The sequence below is a fragment of the Cyrtonyx montezumae genome, unplaced genomic scaffold (assembly GCF_038088225.1).
Source record: "Cyrtonyx montezumae isolate F1298 unplaced genomic scaffold, pur_monq_1.0 scaffold_31, whole genome shotgun sequence".
NCBI lineage: Eukaryota > Metazoa > Chordata > Aves > Galliformes > Odontophoridae > Cyrtonyx > Cyrtonyx montezumae.
The window spans coordinates 2,955,944-2,976,050 of record NW_027072036.1 but is presented as its reverse complement, the minus strand read 5'-3'; the positions used below and the strand labels follow the sequence as shown (position 1 = coordinate 2,976,050).

The window sequence follows — 20,107 nt, the reverse complement described above, 5'->3', positions numbered from 1 at the left end:
GCTGGATGCTGTGCCAAGTTTTGCAGTTTCTGACCCCTCTGCATCTCCCTCAATGGCACAGGGCTCCTGCAGGGACAGGGTTCTGACTGGGTGGTGCACTGGGGACTCCAGCAGCCCTCTTCAGCCCTAGGGCAGGGTTATTTAAGGAGCATTTCGGGCTCGCTGGCGCACGCCGTGATCCTAATGGGGTCGGACAAAGCTCAGAGCCCGAGGGCACTGCTGGCTCGGCGACCCGATGCGCTTTTCAGCTTCCCCTTGCTGGGCTGGGTCAGTCACACTGCGCTGAGAACTGATGGGAGAGGCAGCTCCGTGTCCCAGCTATTATTTGTGGCCGATTTCTACGGTTCCCTCTTCAATTCCACCCGTGGCATTGCTGCAATTGAAAACGTGGAGTGCTTCCAGAGCCAGCTGGCGTGGGGATGCTTTGGGGGTCCTACCCCAGCAGTGGGTGTGATGCACAGGGAGCAGTGCTGGGAAGAGACGTGGGTAAAACAACTGCCTGGGAGGCAAGGATGTGGTTTTGTTTGAAAATTTATTGAAAAATGCAATACAAGAAGCAATACTGTCCACTTACATCTGTCTAAATGCTACAGCAACTTTCCCTTTGATTTACTATGGAAGTCCAAAGTAACAGCTCCATCACTATTCAGTCTATAAAGATCTGCCAATAAGTTTCTATTTTTATAAAGAAGAGTGAAAACAGCTAGCCTAGACAACTCACCACGGCCTTAAAAACTTTACAAAGCTCCTTCATATCTCAACTAATTTCTTCTTTTTTTTTTTTAGCCTTTTTTTTTTTTTTACAAGTTTAATCTCTAAGGTCAGGGCACTACCACCTCTTAAGGTAATTGTACAATTAGGAAATCAGCAAACCACAGTTCATTAAACCAGAAATCAGACAGTCCGTGGGTAATACCCCAGAAATTGCTGTTTGGTGACTGGAGCCAGATGTAATGGATGAGCACGGGTCACGAGCTCCGCTCCATCTATAAAAACATTCATTCATATATAAATAGCTTCCATATAATGTATATTATACAATCAAGACAGTCTCTGGGTGAATTTGTGGAGTGGGAAGAGCTGGGAACATTCATAAAAATAGACCTTAGTTGCTTTGTCCCTGACACAGTGAGTTTTAACAACCTGGTGCAGGAAGGGGAGCGGTGCTGCACACCGGGGCTGTTCACCTGGAGCAGCTCACCTGGAGCAGTGCTGCACAGAGCATCCTCTGCCTGCTGCTGCCTTCAGCCCCGTGGGCAGGAGCTGCCAGGTGCTCTGTGCTGCCTGAAGCTGCCCCTGAGAGAGCTCTTGCCGTGGGGAGGAGCTCTGTCTTTGTTCAAAGCACTGGAGGAGAACGAGAGGTTAAAAGGGGGGAAGCGTGAGGGTGAACCACTTGGAAAGAAATGCAGGAAAAAGAATAGGAAAAGAGAAAAAGAGCACCTATTCTATACTGTGACCTCTTTAAAAAAAAAAAAAGAGGATATGCAGCCGTGTTAGTGCACACTCGTGCAGCCTGCTGGGTAAGGAAATGCCTCTGATGACTGCAGGTTCCTCACTGGCCAAGCACCAGCCTTGCACAGCCCTCCCCTAAATCCTTGTGGCTGTGAGTGTCTCTAAGTGCTTCATTCACCACTGTAAAGCTCAGAACTTCTCCTCACGTGTGCCCACCTCCTGGCCAACAAGATGTGGTGGGCTGGGGAGGCAGGAGACCAGAACTCAGCTCCTGGAAAAGGGACAGGGAGCAGAGATGCTGCGTTACAGAAAGGCTGTGCTGCAGGGAAAGGAAGGAAGGGGCTGCTCAGGTGTATGCAGGAAGACATATAGCACAGGATGCTCCAGGAGGGCACTAAGCCTTGGAGCAGCCAGCAGGGAGGAGGCAGCTCGGCCACCCATGAGGCTCACAGCACACATCCAGCAGCCCCAGTGCTCCCAGCGTGGCCTCCGATCAATACTGACAGCTTAATGACAAGTGCACCTGAATGTGAGAAGCTACCCAGAGCCACAGAGCAGTGTGAGGGCTGTGTGCTGTCCCTGCAGCCTCACTAACTCCAGTGACTTCAGAAACCAGACCCCAGCGACCTGGGGATGGCCCAGGGTTTGGGAATGGGTGTGATTCCACAGGCAAACTTTACATTATGTGCATTTCTTTCTCTCTCTCTATTTATTTTTTTATATATACATTTTCTGGTACTTTGTATGTGGGCTGTAAGCTAAGCCCAAGGATGCAGATAGAGCTCTGGTGCTTCATTCCAGCACAGCAGCCACGAGGGACAGATCCTGCCTGCAGTGCTCCTGCTTCCCACTGTTGGCTTTATTGCAACCAGCAACATGTGACACTGCCTAAGGTTTCCTCTCTGGGCCTGGGGAAGGATTACCTACAGGAGTTTAAATTAAATGAAAGCAGGATGCATCACCTTGCCCTGACAGACAGGTAATGTGTTCAGCTTTAAACAGCACCAGGAGGGGGGGGGAGGAGGAAGAACAACAACCCATAACAGGGAAAAGAAAATCAAGAACACCAACAAGTGAAAAAGTATGAGACTGGAAAAAAAATCAGTTACTGTGAATGCTGCATAAAACTGCCTTAATAGCATTCAGAGTCCAAATATCCTCAGCACACACTTCTAAGGGCTTTTTCATTTAATGACATCTAGAAAACACAACCAGGCAGGGAGCACTCGGCAGGGATGCACGGGGAGAAGGGGAGGAATCTACCACACTCCTCTTATAGCTCTAGAATTCACAGTGTGGGACACTTGAAGCCATTTGCAGTATTCCTTATGCCAGCCAACTTCAAGGAAGTGTGCATATGCTGCAGGGCTGTGTGCTGGCATTGGGGGCCCAACACCCAAAGGTGAGGAAACTCCTAAGGAGGAGGGCTGGGTGGGCACGGGGTGGGGGTGGGATGGTGATCTGAGATTTCCAGCCTTAATGGTTTTATGAAACTCATGGTGAAGGCAGAAGCCCTGCTCTGTGTCCCACCGGAGGCTCACGCTGCCCAGAGCTACAGATTGAGGTAATGAATGGGAAATGCTGCACAATCTCAGGTCTGACCTTTCCAAGTGGCTCTTCTGGCAGAAGGACCCATTGCTTTCTGAACATGTGTGCACATCCTGTGCTCAGGACATGCTCTGATATCTCCACGCTGCCTAACAAGGCAGAAGGAGTAAGACTTGAAATAAAACCCAAGAGCAACAACATCAAAGGAAAAAACAACCAAGAAAAACCCACCAAGCAACCCTATGAGCCCTGCTGGCTGTGTCTGAGCCTGCATGTGAAGAAGCAACGCGTGAGAGGGAATGCAAAATTGAAAACCTGTAAAAATATTTAGTACAGTTAGAAATATGGCATCCTGTTTGTCACTATATATATATAAATGTATATATATATATATATAAAAACAACCAACGAACTATATCCAATAGGATCCAGTGCATTCTGGAAAACCCCAAGTAAAATGTCAAAGCGAAACTCCTACTAAGTGATACGAATGTTCAGTCTCTGAGGGTAAAGTCGTGTAGCTCTGAGGTCTCTGTGCTCCAGGTAAGTGTTTTGTAGCTTTGCTCCACTTCTTTCTTCCTGGTGTCGTCCGGAATGAACGCTTCCTAGAAAGAGAAACAGGGTAAGCTACAGCTATTAGCAGTCAGCTTCCTGTAAAAAGCAATGTGCTTCCCTCGAGTCAGTGGAGAGATGAAGAGATGAGCTGCTGGCAGGGCGGTGTGTGAGCCTGGGCTCTGCTGCTGCTGGGCATCTGTCCCAACAACACCCTGTGCCTGTCCCCAAAGTGCCAATTTAAGAGCCACCAAAGAAGTGATGCTCCATGCAGGTCAGGAGCAGCAGGAGCCCATCACCCAGAGCTGACACAGGCAGGGATCTGTGGAAGCTGCAGCTCAGGATGCTCTCAAGTCGCTGGAGATGGGTGGTAAGACAGAACAGCCCCATCTCCCATCTAGCTTCTTTGACACCTTCTTTTGGCTCACTTCCACCGCAGGATTAGTCTGTGTTTGTGACTGCTATGTCAGCCCTAAAAGATTCAACAGGAACAGTCCTGAGCCAGACCAGTTGGTGAACAACAGTCACTTTCCTTACACTTTGACCAAACATCACTTGCACTGGGATTACACCACCTGCCCTGAAGAGGAAACAGCTCTGCCCTTCATGGCACACCGTCCCCCTACTTACTCAGCCCCGCTACTCCTCCGCAATCTCCGTCTCCTGGTGCACAACCACTTTGGTCACTGACATGTCTGGGTGCTGCTCCTTCGCTGCCTTGATGGCCTGAGCTAGGACCTGCAAGAGAGCACATCTCAGAGCACAGCTCGAGGTACCTGCACTCACTGAAGCTGTGTGAGTTTAAGCTTGGCCATGAGCTTCACGCAGAGGAAACGTGCACGTTTTTGGAGCTGGGCAGAGCACGGCTTTCAGTGGCACTGGGCTATTTGTTAAAGGCAAGATGATTTTCTAAGAATACATCACATCCCTCAGCTGCCCCTGTTAGAAGATGGATGGGAGCAATTAAGCAAACTCTGTTTATTCTTCCAGCAAGTATGACCAGCACGCTGCAGACGTCCTCAGACATTTGCTGTCAGAATTAACTAGCTAGTTCTTGTACAAGTGTTTTCCAGGCCCGTGATAGCAGCAACTAAAATTAAATTTAACGTACAGTTCTCTGATGACAAAACCATCACTTCCAACACGTGCTGGAGGCCAGTGAGGCTGACTCACCAGAAAGGCTCTCACATAAAGCCTGTGAGATTTAATGCAGGCATCTCTTCTCCAGTGGTGCTGAGTGCTATGAGACAACTCCTGGCACTGTGCTGCAGCCTTCTAAGGTTTGAGAAAATTAATGCAGGTAATCCAGATACCACAGAAAACTTATTCCATATTCTTGCAGATTTTTTTTTTCAAATCACAGTTTTCCAAAGTAATTCTATCAAAACTCCGTTGCCAATACCAGATCCAGAGCAGAATTAAGCTCTGCTGTCCCAGTTATGAAACTGCCTACTGTCAAAGAGGAATTTATTATTGAAATCAGCTTTAGAGCTTTATTTTTACCCCAGAAAACAATCCCTAGGTTGTTTTCTGTTGAAGTTATCTTCAGAAAGGCAGTGCAGCTCCAGCCTGTGCCAATGCTGAGAAGCTCTTTTGAACTGCATCCAGATTCCTACCTGGTCATGGTCCACATCTGCATCTCCTGTGATGACAATCCTCTTTTCAATCCGTGTCTCTGAAATGCCACCTTTCACAGTCTGGCACAAAGGGAAGACTACTGTTAGCTGAGAAGTGAAAAGGAATTCGACTGCACTGGGGCTGCCTGCCTAAAGATGGTATCCAAAAATAGGATTACAAGTACTGCTGTCATACCAGAGTATCAAAATCACAGAGGAAAACTGCCACTGCTCATAGACAAAAACTGTCAAGCATGCAATGATCTTGCCTTGTAACTGAGCCACTGAGGAGCTTTGACTCACACTGCATTTCTCTCCTGCTGTCTCACAGGACAGACAGAGCTTATGTCCACACCTGACTCCACATAATACATAACCTGTAGTTTTAATACAACACAGGCAGTGCTGGGACCCCCACACTTTGTTCCGGGTGTTAGCCACATTTCTTTTGCAAGGGACTGGAATTTAAACTTATTTTTTCTTTCTGTTACTCAATTCTGTCCGTCTCCTTATCGCGTGGTTGTTTCACTTTGTTTCTGTTGTCACTGCTTCATCCCATTACCTTGGTGATCTGCGTGGTGGTGGTGCTGCTGGTGGTCTCTGATGTGATGGTCTGAGCAGTGAGCAGGATGCCAGGGTCCAAATCTCCGTTGCCACCATCTGTCTGTGGGAGACAGAAACACAGACCATCAGCCTCCGTGGGCAGCGAGGACGGAGACAAGGGCTCCACCTCAACAGAGCAAGCTGCAGTCTGAGGCTGAATCTCATCTCAAGGAATTAAGAGATGGAGCGATCCCCCCTGCAGCTGGCTGGAGGACTCTGAGCTGCACAACAAGGACTCTGTGGGGTCTCCACAGGCTCAGCACAAAGCCCCAGGACTGGAAACACACAGACCCACCTCTTCAACACCTATTTCAGCATTGAGGACTAAAGGAGAATCTTCAAACTTCTTCAAAAATATTTATAAATAGAGTTCTGAAAAGGCACGAGCAGCACAGAGAACTGGGGAAACCAAGCCAACCTGCAGAAAAAAACCTGCCAACTCTGACCAAATGTGCACAGTCTGATCTGCATCCCAAAGCTGAAGATAAATGTTTGCACGCACATCTTGAAAAGTCATTGCACACCTTGAAAAAGTAATTATTCTTCAGGGATACTAAAAATGCTGCTGCTCCAAAATCATCACGTGCCTAGAAGCATTGTCCATAACCTCTGTGCTGTGGCTCAGCTGTTCTGAGGAAGGCAGGTGGCACCAGGTGATGCTGCAGGATCACCCCAAGGAGCTGCAAGCAGCGTGCTTACGTTGGGATGGGCTTAATTAAGCTGCTGGAAAATTAATTGGAACACACCTTACCTGTGCAGCTTCGTAGGTGATGGTCTTCGTCTCCGTGTGAACAATGGGAACTTCTTTTGTTGGAATTTCACTTTTGACAGCATTGGACACGTCCGAGATGGTGACTGTCTGTGTCTTCACTAGGGGTGGCTGTGAGACAGGTGTGAAAGAGCTCAGTCAACGCCCCTCAGCATTCCCACACAGCAGCTGTGGTTGGCAAACATTCTGACACTGATCTGATAAAAGCTCTGTGGGAACCAAGGTCAGCCTGGAACCTTCACTGCCTCACCTCTGGACAAGTCAAAGCCCACATGTGAGGATTTAACAGACAGAAATCCTCCACACACCCCTAAAGACCACAGCCTCACGTCAGCCCAACAAAGGCAGCGAGGCTCCAAGCAGTGTGTCACCATGCCATAAAGAATATCTCCTCTCATTGCAAACTTCCTAATTACTAGAAGCTCCCTGCCAGCTGCCAGTAAGAGATGACCCTCATTTACTGATGTGATTAACACAACCCCTGGACAAATGGAGACTTGCTCACAGCTGAGAAGTTTCATCCTGATGCCAAGTAGAACAGTTTATTAAAAACCCTCACCCCATCCTAGGCCTTTAACTTTTATTAAATCAATGTCAGACAAAACACAAACGTGACATCCCAGAAGAGAAATGGGGAGGAGAGAAATCAGCTGTCCACCACCTGATAATCATCCAAAAGAAGAGTTAGTTCAGCCCCACAGAGTTGTCCCAGATCACTCCATTGCTGTTTGCTGTCCCAAACCTGACCGCTGCCACCACGATTGTTAGCAGGGGAAGCAATTCACATTCAGGAACACTGAAGCAGGCAAAAATACCTCTCATGGTGGGGAGGAGAGAGGGATGTCAAAGCCTGTGTCTCATGGAAGCACGCTTGACAATGCATCCAATTTGCTGTGCTGCACCAAGGCTCAGCCTTGCAGTACAGGAGATGGCAAAAAACCTTAAGCCTCAATGCTCCTCTTTTGGGGGACGTAAGGGGACACTTTCATTGATGAAAGGCAAACGGTGCTGTGCTGAAGCACATCTTGTGTTTAGTGCAGAGATCAATTGAGAGGGGCTGGAGCACACCTACTGTGGGACACGGACCGGCTCCTCAGCGCCAAGACAGAGCCCAGGCCGAGGAAGCACGACTCCTCCTCGTGGGTCTGGGGCACCTGCTTGCTGCAGTGTTTGGGGTTCCACTCCCAAGCCAACCAGGGAGGTGCAGGGAGAGCAGGGCTCACTACCTGGAAGCAGCGAATGACCACGGGCAGCTCGCCATCGAGCTCTCCCACCCATCTGTCTTCGCCGACCTCCGCTCTTCCCTGGGGCAGCAGCAGAAGGGCAGCGGGGACTGTGGTGGGCTCGGGCAGCTCAGAGCTGACCACTGGCTCTTCCACAGCTGCACGGGGGCCCTGGGCACAGCTCAGCTCCTCCTCGGGCACGGGGAGGATGGTGGCAGCAGCACGGTCCTGGCTGCTGGATGGGGATGCACCACGTGGAGGAGGTTCGGAGGAGCACGGCACGGGGCTCTCACTAAAAGCTACCGACTGCTTTGGGCCCTCCTGTTCAAAGCCAGGGGTAAAACTGCTCCTCTTTGGCTCTTCAGCCACATCCTCTCTGTAGAGAAAGTCACTCATATTCTACAAAGAAAGGGATACACAAGAAGGCCAGAGAGAGAGAGAGAGAGAGAGAGAGAGGGTTAGGGAGGACAGAAAGGCATGAAGCAAAAAGGCAAAACATCGGTCTCTTACAGCACATCTCCGTCAACGTGTGCAGCAGCAGTGGATTCTGAACATTTAGGAGCTTGGAAACCTTTGAAATGTGATGGATTTACTGACACAGGTAGGTCAGCAACCCATGCAGTGATGGTGTAACTCACGTACAGTAAAACAACACGAAATGAAGAACCGCTTCGCACTCTTTGCCCGGTTTGGAAACAGGAATAATTTCTGTGTAGCAAGAGGAGACCCCTGTACACAGACAAAACCACCAGCAACACTTCCACCACGCACCATGCTTTTAACTCCTTGAAATACTTTACACTGGGTTTACGTTTGCACATGGAGTTTAGGAGAATAAACCCAGAATGACCGTGTAGGACTGATCTGCGGAGCCTGTGCTGTGCTGCAAACATCTGGGAATGCCACCTCCCTGCACCCAGTTTGCTGCTGGTCTCTGGGATAACACTGACGTGCCTGCAAAAGGCCACGAAGGCACTGGCAATGTTACTGTAAGGTCCACAGAGTGGGACTGAAACCAAGTGATGCAGTTACTCAGAGGCTTTGGAGTCGATGCTGTCTGCTCAGCTGGAAGAAACTGAACTAGTTCACAGCTGCACCGTCTCCTTTTTTTTTTTCTGCACTACCAAAACGTTTGTAACACGCTTCATTGCGAAGTAGTTGGCACACAGAAACCTTTGCAGCAGCTAAACCTCCAGCAGCTACAGCATCGTTGGCATCGGTGAGAGAGTGCAGTTGAGAGGAGCAGAATAAAGCAATGCAGCCTGTCAGGGAGCACGTCCGTAGCACCTGGGATATTCCAGAAGACTGTCACAAACCAGAGGGGTTGGCTAAGGCTGGTGCTACTCTGCCTTCCACTCTGTTCATTAGCAAGTTCCCAATTAGGTTTTCTCTCCGCTGTGGAGCCCTCCAGCCAACAGGAAAGCAACAGTGAGAAAAAGAGTTAAAACATGAGCAACACAGAGCTGTAGCAAAAACTGCCTGCCTTACCAAATGTCCAAGTGATTTTATTTATGCTTAGAAATGCATTTTCAGCACCAGCTGTGAGCGATGGCTGCAACACTGCCCTGGAAACTGTGTTTCTCCTGTTGACATGGAAAGTTGCCTTTAAGGAAGAGCAGAATAAGCTGCAAGGACAATTTCAGTCGTGTGCCTCGTCAGGCAACAAGGAGGAAAAAGCAAGGAGATGCCACTGAAATCAATGCTAAATCTCACCCACAACTGACAGCCTCACGGACTCCTGGTAAGCCTGTATAAAAACAGGGACATCTGTACGTCCAACAACAGTGATGACATCTCCATTCAAGTATGGCAAGTCCACTGCTGTCACCTCTTCATCTAATTTTGGTGATGGCATTAAGATGAACAGAATCCACTGCATCACCTTCTGCTACGAAGACTCTCTGGGCAGCCCACAAACTGTAAGCTGCACTTAAAAAGTGCCATCTGAAGCCCATGGGTTATTTGGTGCAACGCATCTGCAGTCCATCAGAAGCTTTCAGCATGGCTGACATCACCTAATGGCACAGTCCAACAATATTTTAAGAATCATTAATTGCTTTGTCTAGGAACAAATAGGAGCTTGTTTTAGTAGAAATCCCACAAAGGACTCTCCTGCCATTCCTCTCGGGTGTTTCCCAGTGCCCAGCTTCCTTCTGACAAGATTTCTATCCATCCCCATCTCCAGCTTCTTGGGCTTCTGTTAAGTTCTTGTGTTACTGCTTAGGAAAATCCACTTTAATAGGAGTGAAGTGACAGTGATGAGTGCTGCGATGAGCAGAGCAGGCTGCACAAACGTTGAAGTGGTGTTTCTGATCACAAACCTCTTCTGTACGTGCTCTTCCAGACCGTACAGACCACAGAATCACAGAATCGTTTGGGCTGAGGAGGACCTTCAAAGATCCCATCCTCATTTTGCATAACAAGAGATATTACACTGCAATATTTCACATAACAATATGTGATCTTAGGTTAGCAGCTTTGAATGCCAGCAACTTACTCTTGCTTTAAAACCTGGATTCATACGTTGATATCTCCTTAATTTTACATTTCCCAGCTCGCAAAATAATCGTGGCACCTTGAGATGATGCAGTGTATCTTCTGGATTTTAATGGGAAATGCCTAAGAAGCAAGATTCCTCCCATACCAGCCAGGGCACCCATTCAACCACGTGGAAGAAGGTAATCCACAGTTAAAACAAAGCAGATTAAGCAGCCACACAAACACAGATCCACCGAAGAGATAAACATTTGCACACAATAAAAACAACTTCGCAGCTCCCTTTCGCATACAGGAAAACCATTTGCATTTCAGAAGCATCTCCAAGAGTGAAAGCACAGGAGGGCAGAAAAGCTGGAATGAACTGTGGTGTGGACATACAGCTCTGCAACCCAGCACAGCCAGCTACAAACATGCACACTGTAAAGACAGAATGAAATCCTGATAAGATCAACTAACCAGAAGTACTTCCATTCTTGCCTTCCTATTAAGAAGCCAGGCTAATTAAGAGCTATTTCTTTCTATGTATAATTATCTACTGATGCACACTTCATTTTTTAATCCAACTATGTTCGTTCCTGTATTTACAAATGAATTTTGCACGTAGGCTAGAAACCATTACCTTCTCATACCAAACCAGACACAGCAATGCACCTCGCTCAGAATTTGGCCATCTGTTACTAATTCTGATCTTATCAAGATTTTGCTTCACTTTACAAAGGCAAAAGCATTCCTACTTCGAGGGCTCGGATTTGCAGTTGCATGTTCTCCTCCAGGCCCACAAAACCTGGGCTGGGAGCACCACAGACTGCTCCAGCCCAGAGGCACAGAACCAACCCCAGCACACGGAGTGATTGCAGAAGCCATACACAGCGTGGAGGAAATAAAGGAGGGATGCAGTGCCCCAGAAGAAACAAATTCAGCCACACATGAATGCAACTAAAACGTCAGCCTGCCGAATACAGCCCTGTGTGCACCTGATGCTGGCAGAAACTGAGGACAGAGATGATTTTGAAAGCTGCAGTGTAAGAAGTGACACGAAACCACTCAAGACTGGGGATAAATTAATAACAGGCTTTGGCACCAGAGATGGGAAGGATTAGCTTTGAAGTGTTCTCGTGCAAAGTGATGCTTGCCTGCGTTTGTCAGAGAGCCTGCAGTTCTGGCTCGGGATACAACCACGTACAGCAGCTGTCCCAGCCACACTCCTTGCACTGGGATGAGCACTCTTTGCTGTCTGCACCTTTCCCCTACGGAAAAGCTCCTGCAGGAGTGCTGCTGCAGCCCACGCTGCTCTGCTGCCCTGAAATTCCTATCATCCTCGACCCAAAACAGACTCCTATCTCAAGGACTGGCAAAAAGAAGTCAACCTGACAATTACCAAAGACATGGACTAAAATTTACTTGAAACATGAAGTCGCAGTGTCTGCTGGCTCCCTGTAACAACCACCTTTAATGCTCTAAATCCCAGCTAGTGTCTACATCCCATCACCTTCCTGCTCACCCTGGCACTGCAGCAGCTACCAGGTGCGTGTTATTAGGTTATCCCCAAACAGATGCAGGCAAGCCACTGGTGTGGGTGATGGCTACAGAGGCACAAACAGATAATGGTGCTTTTGCAGAGAACCACACTCACCAGTAAGAGCTCCCAGATCAAATGGAGAATGCTCAATCCCACGAGCTGTCAAAGCACTTGAGTAAAGAGTATTATAAAGCAGAAAACAAGGCATCCTTATTTTACAGTACCTGCTGCATCTTAGAGAACTTCTCTGCCTTAAAGACAGAACTCAAAATGCTCAGAAGCTGTTCAGAAAAACCTGGCATTTGAAGTGACTGCCATTTCCTATGGATTTCAACTTTTGGACCACTGTTTTTTCCACTGCCATTGCTGTGATCACAACATCCTGACCAGCCTGGTCAGACAGGAGAAGGGGGAAAGAGAATTTGACCCGAGTTAAAGGCAAAGCAAGGAAATACACAGCATGCTTTAAGCTGAATAAAAAGATCACATTGCTGTCGTGAAGCAGAACCCTGAGGTATTACAAGATACACAGCAGCCACTTCCAGTGCACTGCATCAACCTTGCAACATGAAACAACCCCAAGATCAGCACTACGTTACCAAAATCAGGCTGCAGAGGGAGACAGTTCCAAAAGCATTTCCTCCCCCCACCCCCTGCTCCTTCCCCATCTCCTTCAGGCTCCAGCTCCTCTTCAGTGCAGTGCATTTCTTATTTCAGATGTCCTCTGCAGCAAAAAACAAAAGCCACGCGTGGCATTACGAACACTGCATTAGATTCTGTTTAGCAGCAGCAAGAGAAGACAGAATGTGGACACTGTCAGGGTTCATAACCAACACACATCAGCTCTGTGCTGCTGCACTCTGCCTGCTCTGTTTGGGGTGCCCTGTTCTGACACCGTGCAGCCCAGGGAATCCATGGCCACAGCAACCATGCAACACGGTCCTCACGATCAGAGCAGAGTGGTGTGGGTGCTGGGAGAGGCAGTGAAACACAATCTGTGATGCTTCTGCACTCCGAAGGCTTCCAGCAAACGACTGGACCTGTCTTCCAGACTCAGAAGTGAGAAGTTAGCAGTACATTAAGTATTTCCTAGAGGGCTGAAGCTTGTGGCTCCTCTGCAAACAATGCTATTCAGCATCACGTTGGATTTAACCCCAAATAAAATTACTCTGGCCACTCTGTAAGCATGCACAGCTAGAAGCAGCAGCTCCACACAGCAGCATGAAGCTGCATCGTGTGTGCTCATGGCTCATGGACCCACACCTGGATCCCACTGCACGGGCAGCTGCACGTGCTCGGGGGCTGCTGGTGCTTGGTTTGAGAAAGCAATACTGAGGGTTACCCCAGGAGTCTCAGCAGTGTTTTTGTTAATAGCAGCTTTTGTGTTAATAAGCAGTGGAAAGTAGAATCTGATTTGCAATAACATTTATTGATGATACATGTACATATTTACAAAGAAAAATCTGAGAAAAAATACAAAGCCAAAAAAGTGTTCCAAAAGAGAGTGTTATAGTTAAAAAGAAAGTAATCTCAGTCCCCACAAACTGATCCTACACTACCATGTACCACTGCTAGAAGGTCACAAAGGGGCACAAACCACGGCCCCAAGGACAGACAGCCTTCACCCAGAGCCTGCAGCTCTTCCTGCAGTGTTTGAACCAACAGAGATGTCAACAGGGACGCATGAGGGACACATCGGGGTCTCCCACATCACCAACATGAGTAAGCAGAGACCTACCATTTCCACTCAAATCAGTAACCCCCTGCTTTGAGATACATTGTTCTGGAAAGCATCCTACCTCAGCCTGCAGATCAGAACAGGCACGATCAATTCATGGCTGGTAAAAAAGAAAAGCCAATGGAACAGTGGAATCATCTCAGAGTGACAAACTGCCAATGCAAACTCAAAAGTCTATAAATTTCCTGAGGAACCCCGAGGTACAGATATGGCAAGGGCAGTCCAACCTCATTCCTGCAAAGGAGGAATGCCAAGGAAACCCATCTCTCCCCTTTATTCCAGGACTGGAGGCAAGTACTGAGCACCTACTCTGTAGGGTCCTTACCAGTTGCTGCACAAACTGCATGGAAGGAAAACTGCTCCTATCCTTACCTTCAAGTCCCAACATGATCTTCCCATAGAGAATCCTCAGTTTGTCTTCCGTTAACCCACTGGGCAAAGAAGCACGCAGCAGGAGGTGAAGAAGATACCAGCTGTCCCTTTTAATAACATGAAAGAAAATATGGCTGTTCTTATCTCAAAGCATGAAAGCCCAAGAAACTATTCTACCTTTTATCTGGAGATCAGAGAAGTTGATAGCAGGGTAAGAAGATTCAGAACAGAAAGTCAGTGCAGAGCCAACCACCAGCTCCAGGATGGAACAAGCCAAAGGGGCTGAACCTCAGCTGGTCCCTTAGTGCAGCCACTGGGATCCATGTGTGAGCACCAATGAGTCCCACTGCAGCAAGGCAGGCTGCAAAGCACTGCCAATGTCTATTGGACAGCAATGCTGCTGGCAGTCCCATAGCAGCCGTGTTTCTGGCGTGTCAGAGTCACTGAAATGTCATTTTCTGCAGCACCTCACGCTGAAGAATCAGGATTTCCCGTGCAAACAGGGATGAGGTTACCTGCAGGTATTTTCAGCTTCCCTTTGGAAGTAAGAATCACATGGGCTGTCTGTATTTGGCAGCATGTTGGTTCCTGAGGAAGAAGTGAGACCTGAGACCTCTGCCCTCGAACTAAGCTAGATGGTGCCAGAACCCTGCAGTGCCTCCTGCAGTGCCATGCCTCGCATGGACATCCAGCAAATGCAGCAAGCAGGAATCATCCAGCACAGCACGATGCACACACATCAATACGAGACCCCAGCAGGTTGCCTCGGGGCACTGCTGTAGGTCCATTTGCCACAGGAGCAAATAGAGAAGAGGGAGAGGTGGCTGGCACAGCAGGCTGGAGCACAACGAACTGCAGACACTCCTATAATGCACCTCAGGGTCAGCCAGGGCAGGTTTCTGCTCCTGATAAGCTCCAATCCTTCCCTGCCACAACAGATCTTATCCACCTGAATGAAAACAGGCAACTGGGCCCTAGGCTGCCCTAGAAACAGAAAGCACTGGTGCAGTTTCTTTATACTCTTTAGTGATAACTGTTCTATAAACTCCAAAAACATACCTGAGCATTCTCTGAATGTACAGTTTAAGGGTTTTTGTGTGTGTGTGTGTGTGCTGATGACATCCAGCCTTATCTCAAGGTTAAAAAACAGAAGGTGAGAGAGAGAGAGACCATCTTAATTAAAGAACTGAGTTGGAGTGACCAACAGAGTGCATCTCCCAGCACTCTGGAGGAAGATCACCCTGAGCACTACGTTCAAACATCGCACTGGGCGAAGCTTTTAGACATCAGGTCCTTTGGAAATGGCAGACAGACAGCAACCAAAAGCCACTGCTATGGCTTCAGAGTATTTATCACCAGCTCCGAAAGACAGTGGGCAATACGCCAACCAGAGCTCAGCTACCCCAAGCAACAGCTTTGGGAAGGAAGCAGGAGGTGTGTGCTTAAGCTGTTCCTCTCCATGAAGAACGGACAGAACACAGACAGAGGAAGAACAGAACATTCCCTGTCCCTTCGTGCTGTGGAGGATGAGTGGCTCCCTCATCTCGCTATGCATGCTCCCATTTCATTGAGCTTTTTGGGAAGCTCCATCATCTTCTGCACTGCAGGAGCACCTCCACGTCCTGGCTCTCCCAGCTCTGCTCTCCACAGCCCACGTACCCTGAATTTCCACTTATTCCTGAATTTCAGCCATGTGTACCCTGAGCTGTCCTCCTTGGGGCTGCTGACAGCTCTCCTTCAGGCTGTGGTACACCTGAATTTCCTACTGCCGAAAGAGGAAGACTGTGTATTAAAGGCAGTGTACTGTAACAGGAAGAATACTTTCCAAGAAATTCAGCATTTGCAGAAAACTTAAGTCCTAAAGGCACAAACTGGTGAACTAATTGGAGCACGATACAAGAAGTGGGGAGAGCAGACAGATCAGAAGGATTCCTGGAGATCAAACTGGGTTTCACTCGCAACCTACATTTCTGGGACAGCATTTAGAGAGCCTCAGCCTCTAAGCACACACGGATCCTTCGGGTGAGCCAGGACATGCCAAGTTGTGCACATACCTAGTTTGCCTTGCACCTTTTTCCTGTAAGCATGTTTATTTGCTAGCTTCTTAAACGACACTGTTCACGCAGATACAGATCTATGAAGGGTTATAAATACAGGTATTTATATATATATATATTCACATATTTTGGCCCCTGGTATAGAGTTGTACCCCTTTCTCTTCTATGTTGTTGGAGCAGCTGCCAACACTGATGGCACTGGTGGCTGTTCTCAGAAATAATACCCTCAAGAAAGCAATAGAAAGCACATTGCTGCTGAAGGAGAAGCAGGTGGCTCAGCTCACTCACAGAATTATTATATACAGGAAAGAAACCCCACAGACACAAAGCCCCATTCCAGCTCACAGATCTGGTTCTGCCCACCCTACGCAGCTCGACTGCTCCACTATTGAGTTAACTTGGATAAATAAGAGCATCACCCAGACAATTACACAGGTAGGCAATAGACAACAAGCAGCATGCAACTGGGTTTTTTTTCTGTTGTTAGAGAAGTCAAAACAATAGATGGTTTGACTAGTTCAGTCAAAACAATAGCTTTAACACTGGAGCTGCAGCCTGAGCACAGTGGTCTTATTACAGTTTGGTAAATGGAAGAGCTGTAACATCAACATGCCACTAAAGGCGACGCACGTAACTGAGGTTATTCCAATCCTGGGACCCAAGCAAACATGCTTCAGTCAGTTCAACACAAAAAAATCCACACAGCTGATGTGTACTAAGACCACCAGAGTGAGAATAATGATCAATCTATGCTTACAATAATGCATTTTCTCCTGCAACACGATGCATATGCTTTGAACACGGGCGCGAGGTGGCTCCTGCTGGGAAAATGAGAAGCTTCCTGTCTGTGTCTCTAAGTTAACACTACTAGCAGCACTGATGATCAACACTGCTTATTTCAATGCCCACCTTTGGTTTCCTAGGAAAGGAGTGGTTATGGATTAGATTCAGTAGATAGCTGAAAAGTATCTTTGGGTTTTTGGACCACCACCAGACATCCTGCTTGTGAACATCTTATGTTTGAAACAAGCCTAACAGCCACTGCTGCACAGAGGGAGATCTCCTGCCTCTCGTTAGGGCTCTCAGCCTGCCTGCTTACAGCTGAAGCATCTACAATTGGGAACGCATTTAGAGAACTCAGTTTGGTGCACAGTGCACTGGGAGCTGTCCCAGCAGCCACAGCAATCCATTACCACTCCTGCCAGGCCCCAGATCACAGCCACGAGGAGAACAGCAGGATTAAAGCAAATGTCACAGGGTGTCCCCCCAGGGGCAACGAGCTGCGGAGATCAGAGCCCAGGACAAGAAGGATGCAGCTGATGCTACGGCCAAGAGATTCAGAAGCTTTGGTCTTGAGGTTTCCACGTCACCCTGTTCCCACTCAGAGAAAGAGCAGCCACCAAACAGTCAGTGCTACCACCACGAGAAAAGACATCATAAAGGGGATACGTGGAGATGGAAAAATTCTAGAGTACAGCTGGCATTTTTTGAGTGATTTATGCTCTTCAGGAATTGGAATAGAAACCTTTGGAAGAGTTTCTTCACTTGCTTGCCGGGGCAATGTTGTCTCAGTAGGGATCTGCTGCCTTTTTAGCTTGTCTTCATCCTGCACTAACAGAGGACGTTCCTGTGTCTGCTTTCGTGGTAGAAGATCAAGAAAGACAGAGAGAGATGAACAAAAATGACAGATGGGAAGTGCCCAAAACGATACTTGGAGGTGTGCAAAGTGTTTGGCAGGTCCGACTGTCAGCGTGGGAATCCACTGCTCTGAAAGCAGCGCCCTGGGGAGCTCAGATCACACCCCCCCCGAGCTACAAAGCACAGCTCTATCTGACAGTGCTCGTGGGTCTCTGAGTCACGATCCACACGTGTTCTGTGCCTGCCCTGCCAGGAAAGTACACGGTCAACACCTGTTAACATGTGCCTGGAACTGGAACGGTCCAGGACAGGAGTTTGCTTTCGTGGCATTACAAATAGAAATGGTGCAGACAAAGACCACACTTTGTACAATTCCTTAATCTACAGTGCCCTTAAAAATAGCATTCGTTAAACAACGTCGAACGTTTAAGATCTCAGTGCAGATAGAAAACTTTTTTTTTATTTTGTTTTTCTTTTTTTTTTTTTGAAAATTCTGACTACGGTATCAAAATTTCGACTGCTTTGAAAACTCTACCAGAACAAGTGCAAAAATCTTCACGTCTCAGAAGTGCTGAGCGTGGAGCAGGCAGGATGCCAGCACTCACGTTCCAGACTCCTCACATCTTGCTCTGCATTTTAGTACTTCTGCTCCTGGATTCTCAAGAATGTAAAAAAAAAACAAACCAACAACCAAAAAATAAAATCCAAATGAGTCAATCAATCGTCACTCAGGATCATGCAAGGGCTCTGCTGTGTTCACTGAAGGAAATAAGACCGTGGGGATGCTGCTGTGACCTATCCAGGCAGCTCTCCATCCCTTCTGCTCAGCTGTGGTCAGACCCAGGTGTGGCTATGAAAGGAAGAACTTGGCTCTGAGCTCTCTCAGCTGAGCCAGCCTCCTCTGATCAGTGTGGTACCTGGGGACCGGCTCTTTGCACACCCCTAAGTGATGAGTATCAGGGAGAAAGTAGCTGGGAGACTGGGCAGCAAAAGAAAAGGTAAAATGCAAGAGTAACATGATCATTAAAAGAAAAACGGAAAGAAAGACAACATGAAAAGAACAGGGTAGAGTTAAACTTTCATAATTGCTTTTCTCTCCATATACACGGTTACATCGTTCATGCAGCTTGTTCCAACCAGCCATGCACCAACAGAAGCAAACTGAAAGCTGCAAAAGCTGCAGCAGTGCAAGAAGTCCTCTCAGTGTTAGGCCGTGTAGCCAAAAGAAAAATGCTGTTCAGCAGCTGCTGTTGAGTTTTTGCTTGGTGCCATTGCAATAGCAAAATTCTGTTTCAGAAGCACATATCAGAACAGCAGCTTTACCTCAAGCCCACCAACCAACCTGTCTCTCAGCAGATAGGACAGTGACTTTCTTTACCTGGACACACAAAGCATGTTAAGGTTCAGTTGTCTCGCAACAATATGGGAAGAGCAGAAAAAGCAGCCCCTGGCAGAATAATACCCTTCTGCCACTACCACAGGGTTAAGGTACCACCATGAACAGAAGAAACAGGAGTGCTTTGCATTGTGAATTATCTGTGTTATTTCACCATCCCTGAGCTTTTTACACTGATGGCCAAGTGAACCACAGCCCCAGGAGGTGCCTTCTTTGTATGTGGCAAAGATGCATTTCTGGAAATCCACAGCAGAATGTGCTCACCTCCACCTCTGGAGGGGAGGCTACTTCAGGGAGGAGCTATTAGAGAATCTGTGAATTAAATGCATTTCCAGAAGTGTAGATCAAGAGCTCACACTGATCTTCACCTCACTGCAGACCACAGCAGCCCCCCCACAAAGACCTCACATGCAACCACCACACAGGAACTTCTTAACAAGTAAGAACTGCATTTCTTCACTGCTGAGCTGGAGGGCCTCTGCTCACTGCCACCTGCACATGCACAAAGCAGCAGGCTGAGCTCTGCAGTGCTCTGCCATGCCCTGCTCTGCAAATTCCTGCAGAATTTATGCTAAGAGACAGCAACCAAAGTGTGGGGTTCATCCATGTGATAAGTGGGGTAATTCCAGGCATGACAACAGGTTCGTTTTGGTGGGGCTGTTTTGTTTTTCTAATAGGAAAAAAGCCCTCCAACGGCCTTAGTTCATGCTTCGAGGAGCCTGCAGTCAACTTGTCCACTGAAGGCCTGTACTTGCTTTGATAACACTCTACCCACTACAGAATTACTTCTGTTTAAGGACCAGCCTTGCAACGGCATGAAGAGCAAACAGAAGTCTCTCTGCAGAGCAGTGGGCAGGAAGGGGAGAAGCTGGGGTTAAAACAGGAGAGATTCTGTGGCTGCCTTCACTGCAGCCAGGACTCAACTTTTTCACTTGTAATGAAAATCTCGCTCATTACTGAAGGGACTGATGACCAGCTTCACTCACAAGCTTCAAATCTGAGCCAGCATTAATATAAAGGGGAGAAGCTGCCCATTATCAAAGCTGGCAGACATCACTGCTCCATCTTGAGTTCTCTGAAGTCACTTTTTCCAGTGAATGAGCAGGGAGATTCGGAATGCCTGTG

At 47.9% G+C, this 20,107-nt stretch overlaps 1 protein-coding gene across 22 annotated transcripts in view; it reads right to left on the bottom strand.

Annotated features, from left to right (window-relative positions):
• Positions 1-3,141: 3,141 nt before the first annotated feature.
• EPB41 (erythrocyte membrane protein band 4.1) overlaps positions 3,142-20,107 on the bottom strand; it is a 200,162-nt gene continuing 183,196 nt past the window's right edge. For 13 of the 22 annotated variants that reach the window (XM_065744474.1, XM_065744487.1, XM_065744488.1 and 10 more), the window contains 6 exons: positions 7,767-8,162; positions 6,523-6,651; positions 5,731-5,832; positions 5,169-5,249; positions 4,183-4,290; positions 3,142-3,605 (listed from right to left, as the gene is read on the bottom strand). In XM_065744474.1, coding sequence (XP_065600546.1) covers positions 4,192-4,290; positions 5,169-5,249; positions 5,731-5,832; positions 6,523-6,651; positions 7,767-8,162 — 807 coding nt within the window. In that variant the 3' untranslated portion in view covers positions 3,142-3,605; positions 4,183-4,191. Of the gene's footprint in view, positions 3,606-4,182; positions 4,291-5,168; positions 5,250-5,730; positions 5,833-6,522; positions 6,652-7,766; positions 8,163-18,928; positions 18,965-20,107 lie in introns of all 22 variants that reach the window. The other 9 variants (XM_065744483.1, XM_065744489.1, XM_065744494.1 and 6 more) reach the window with 2 other exon arrangements.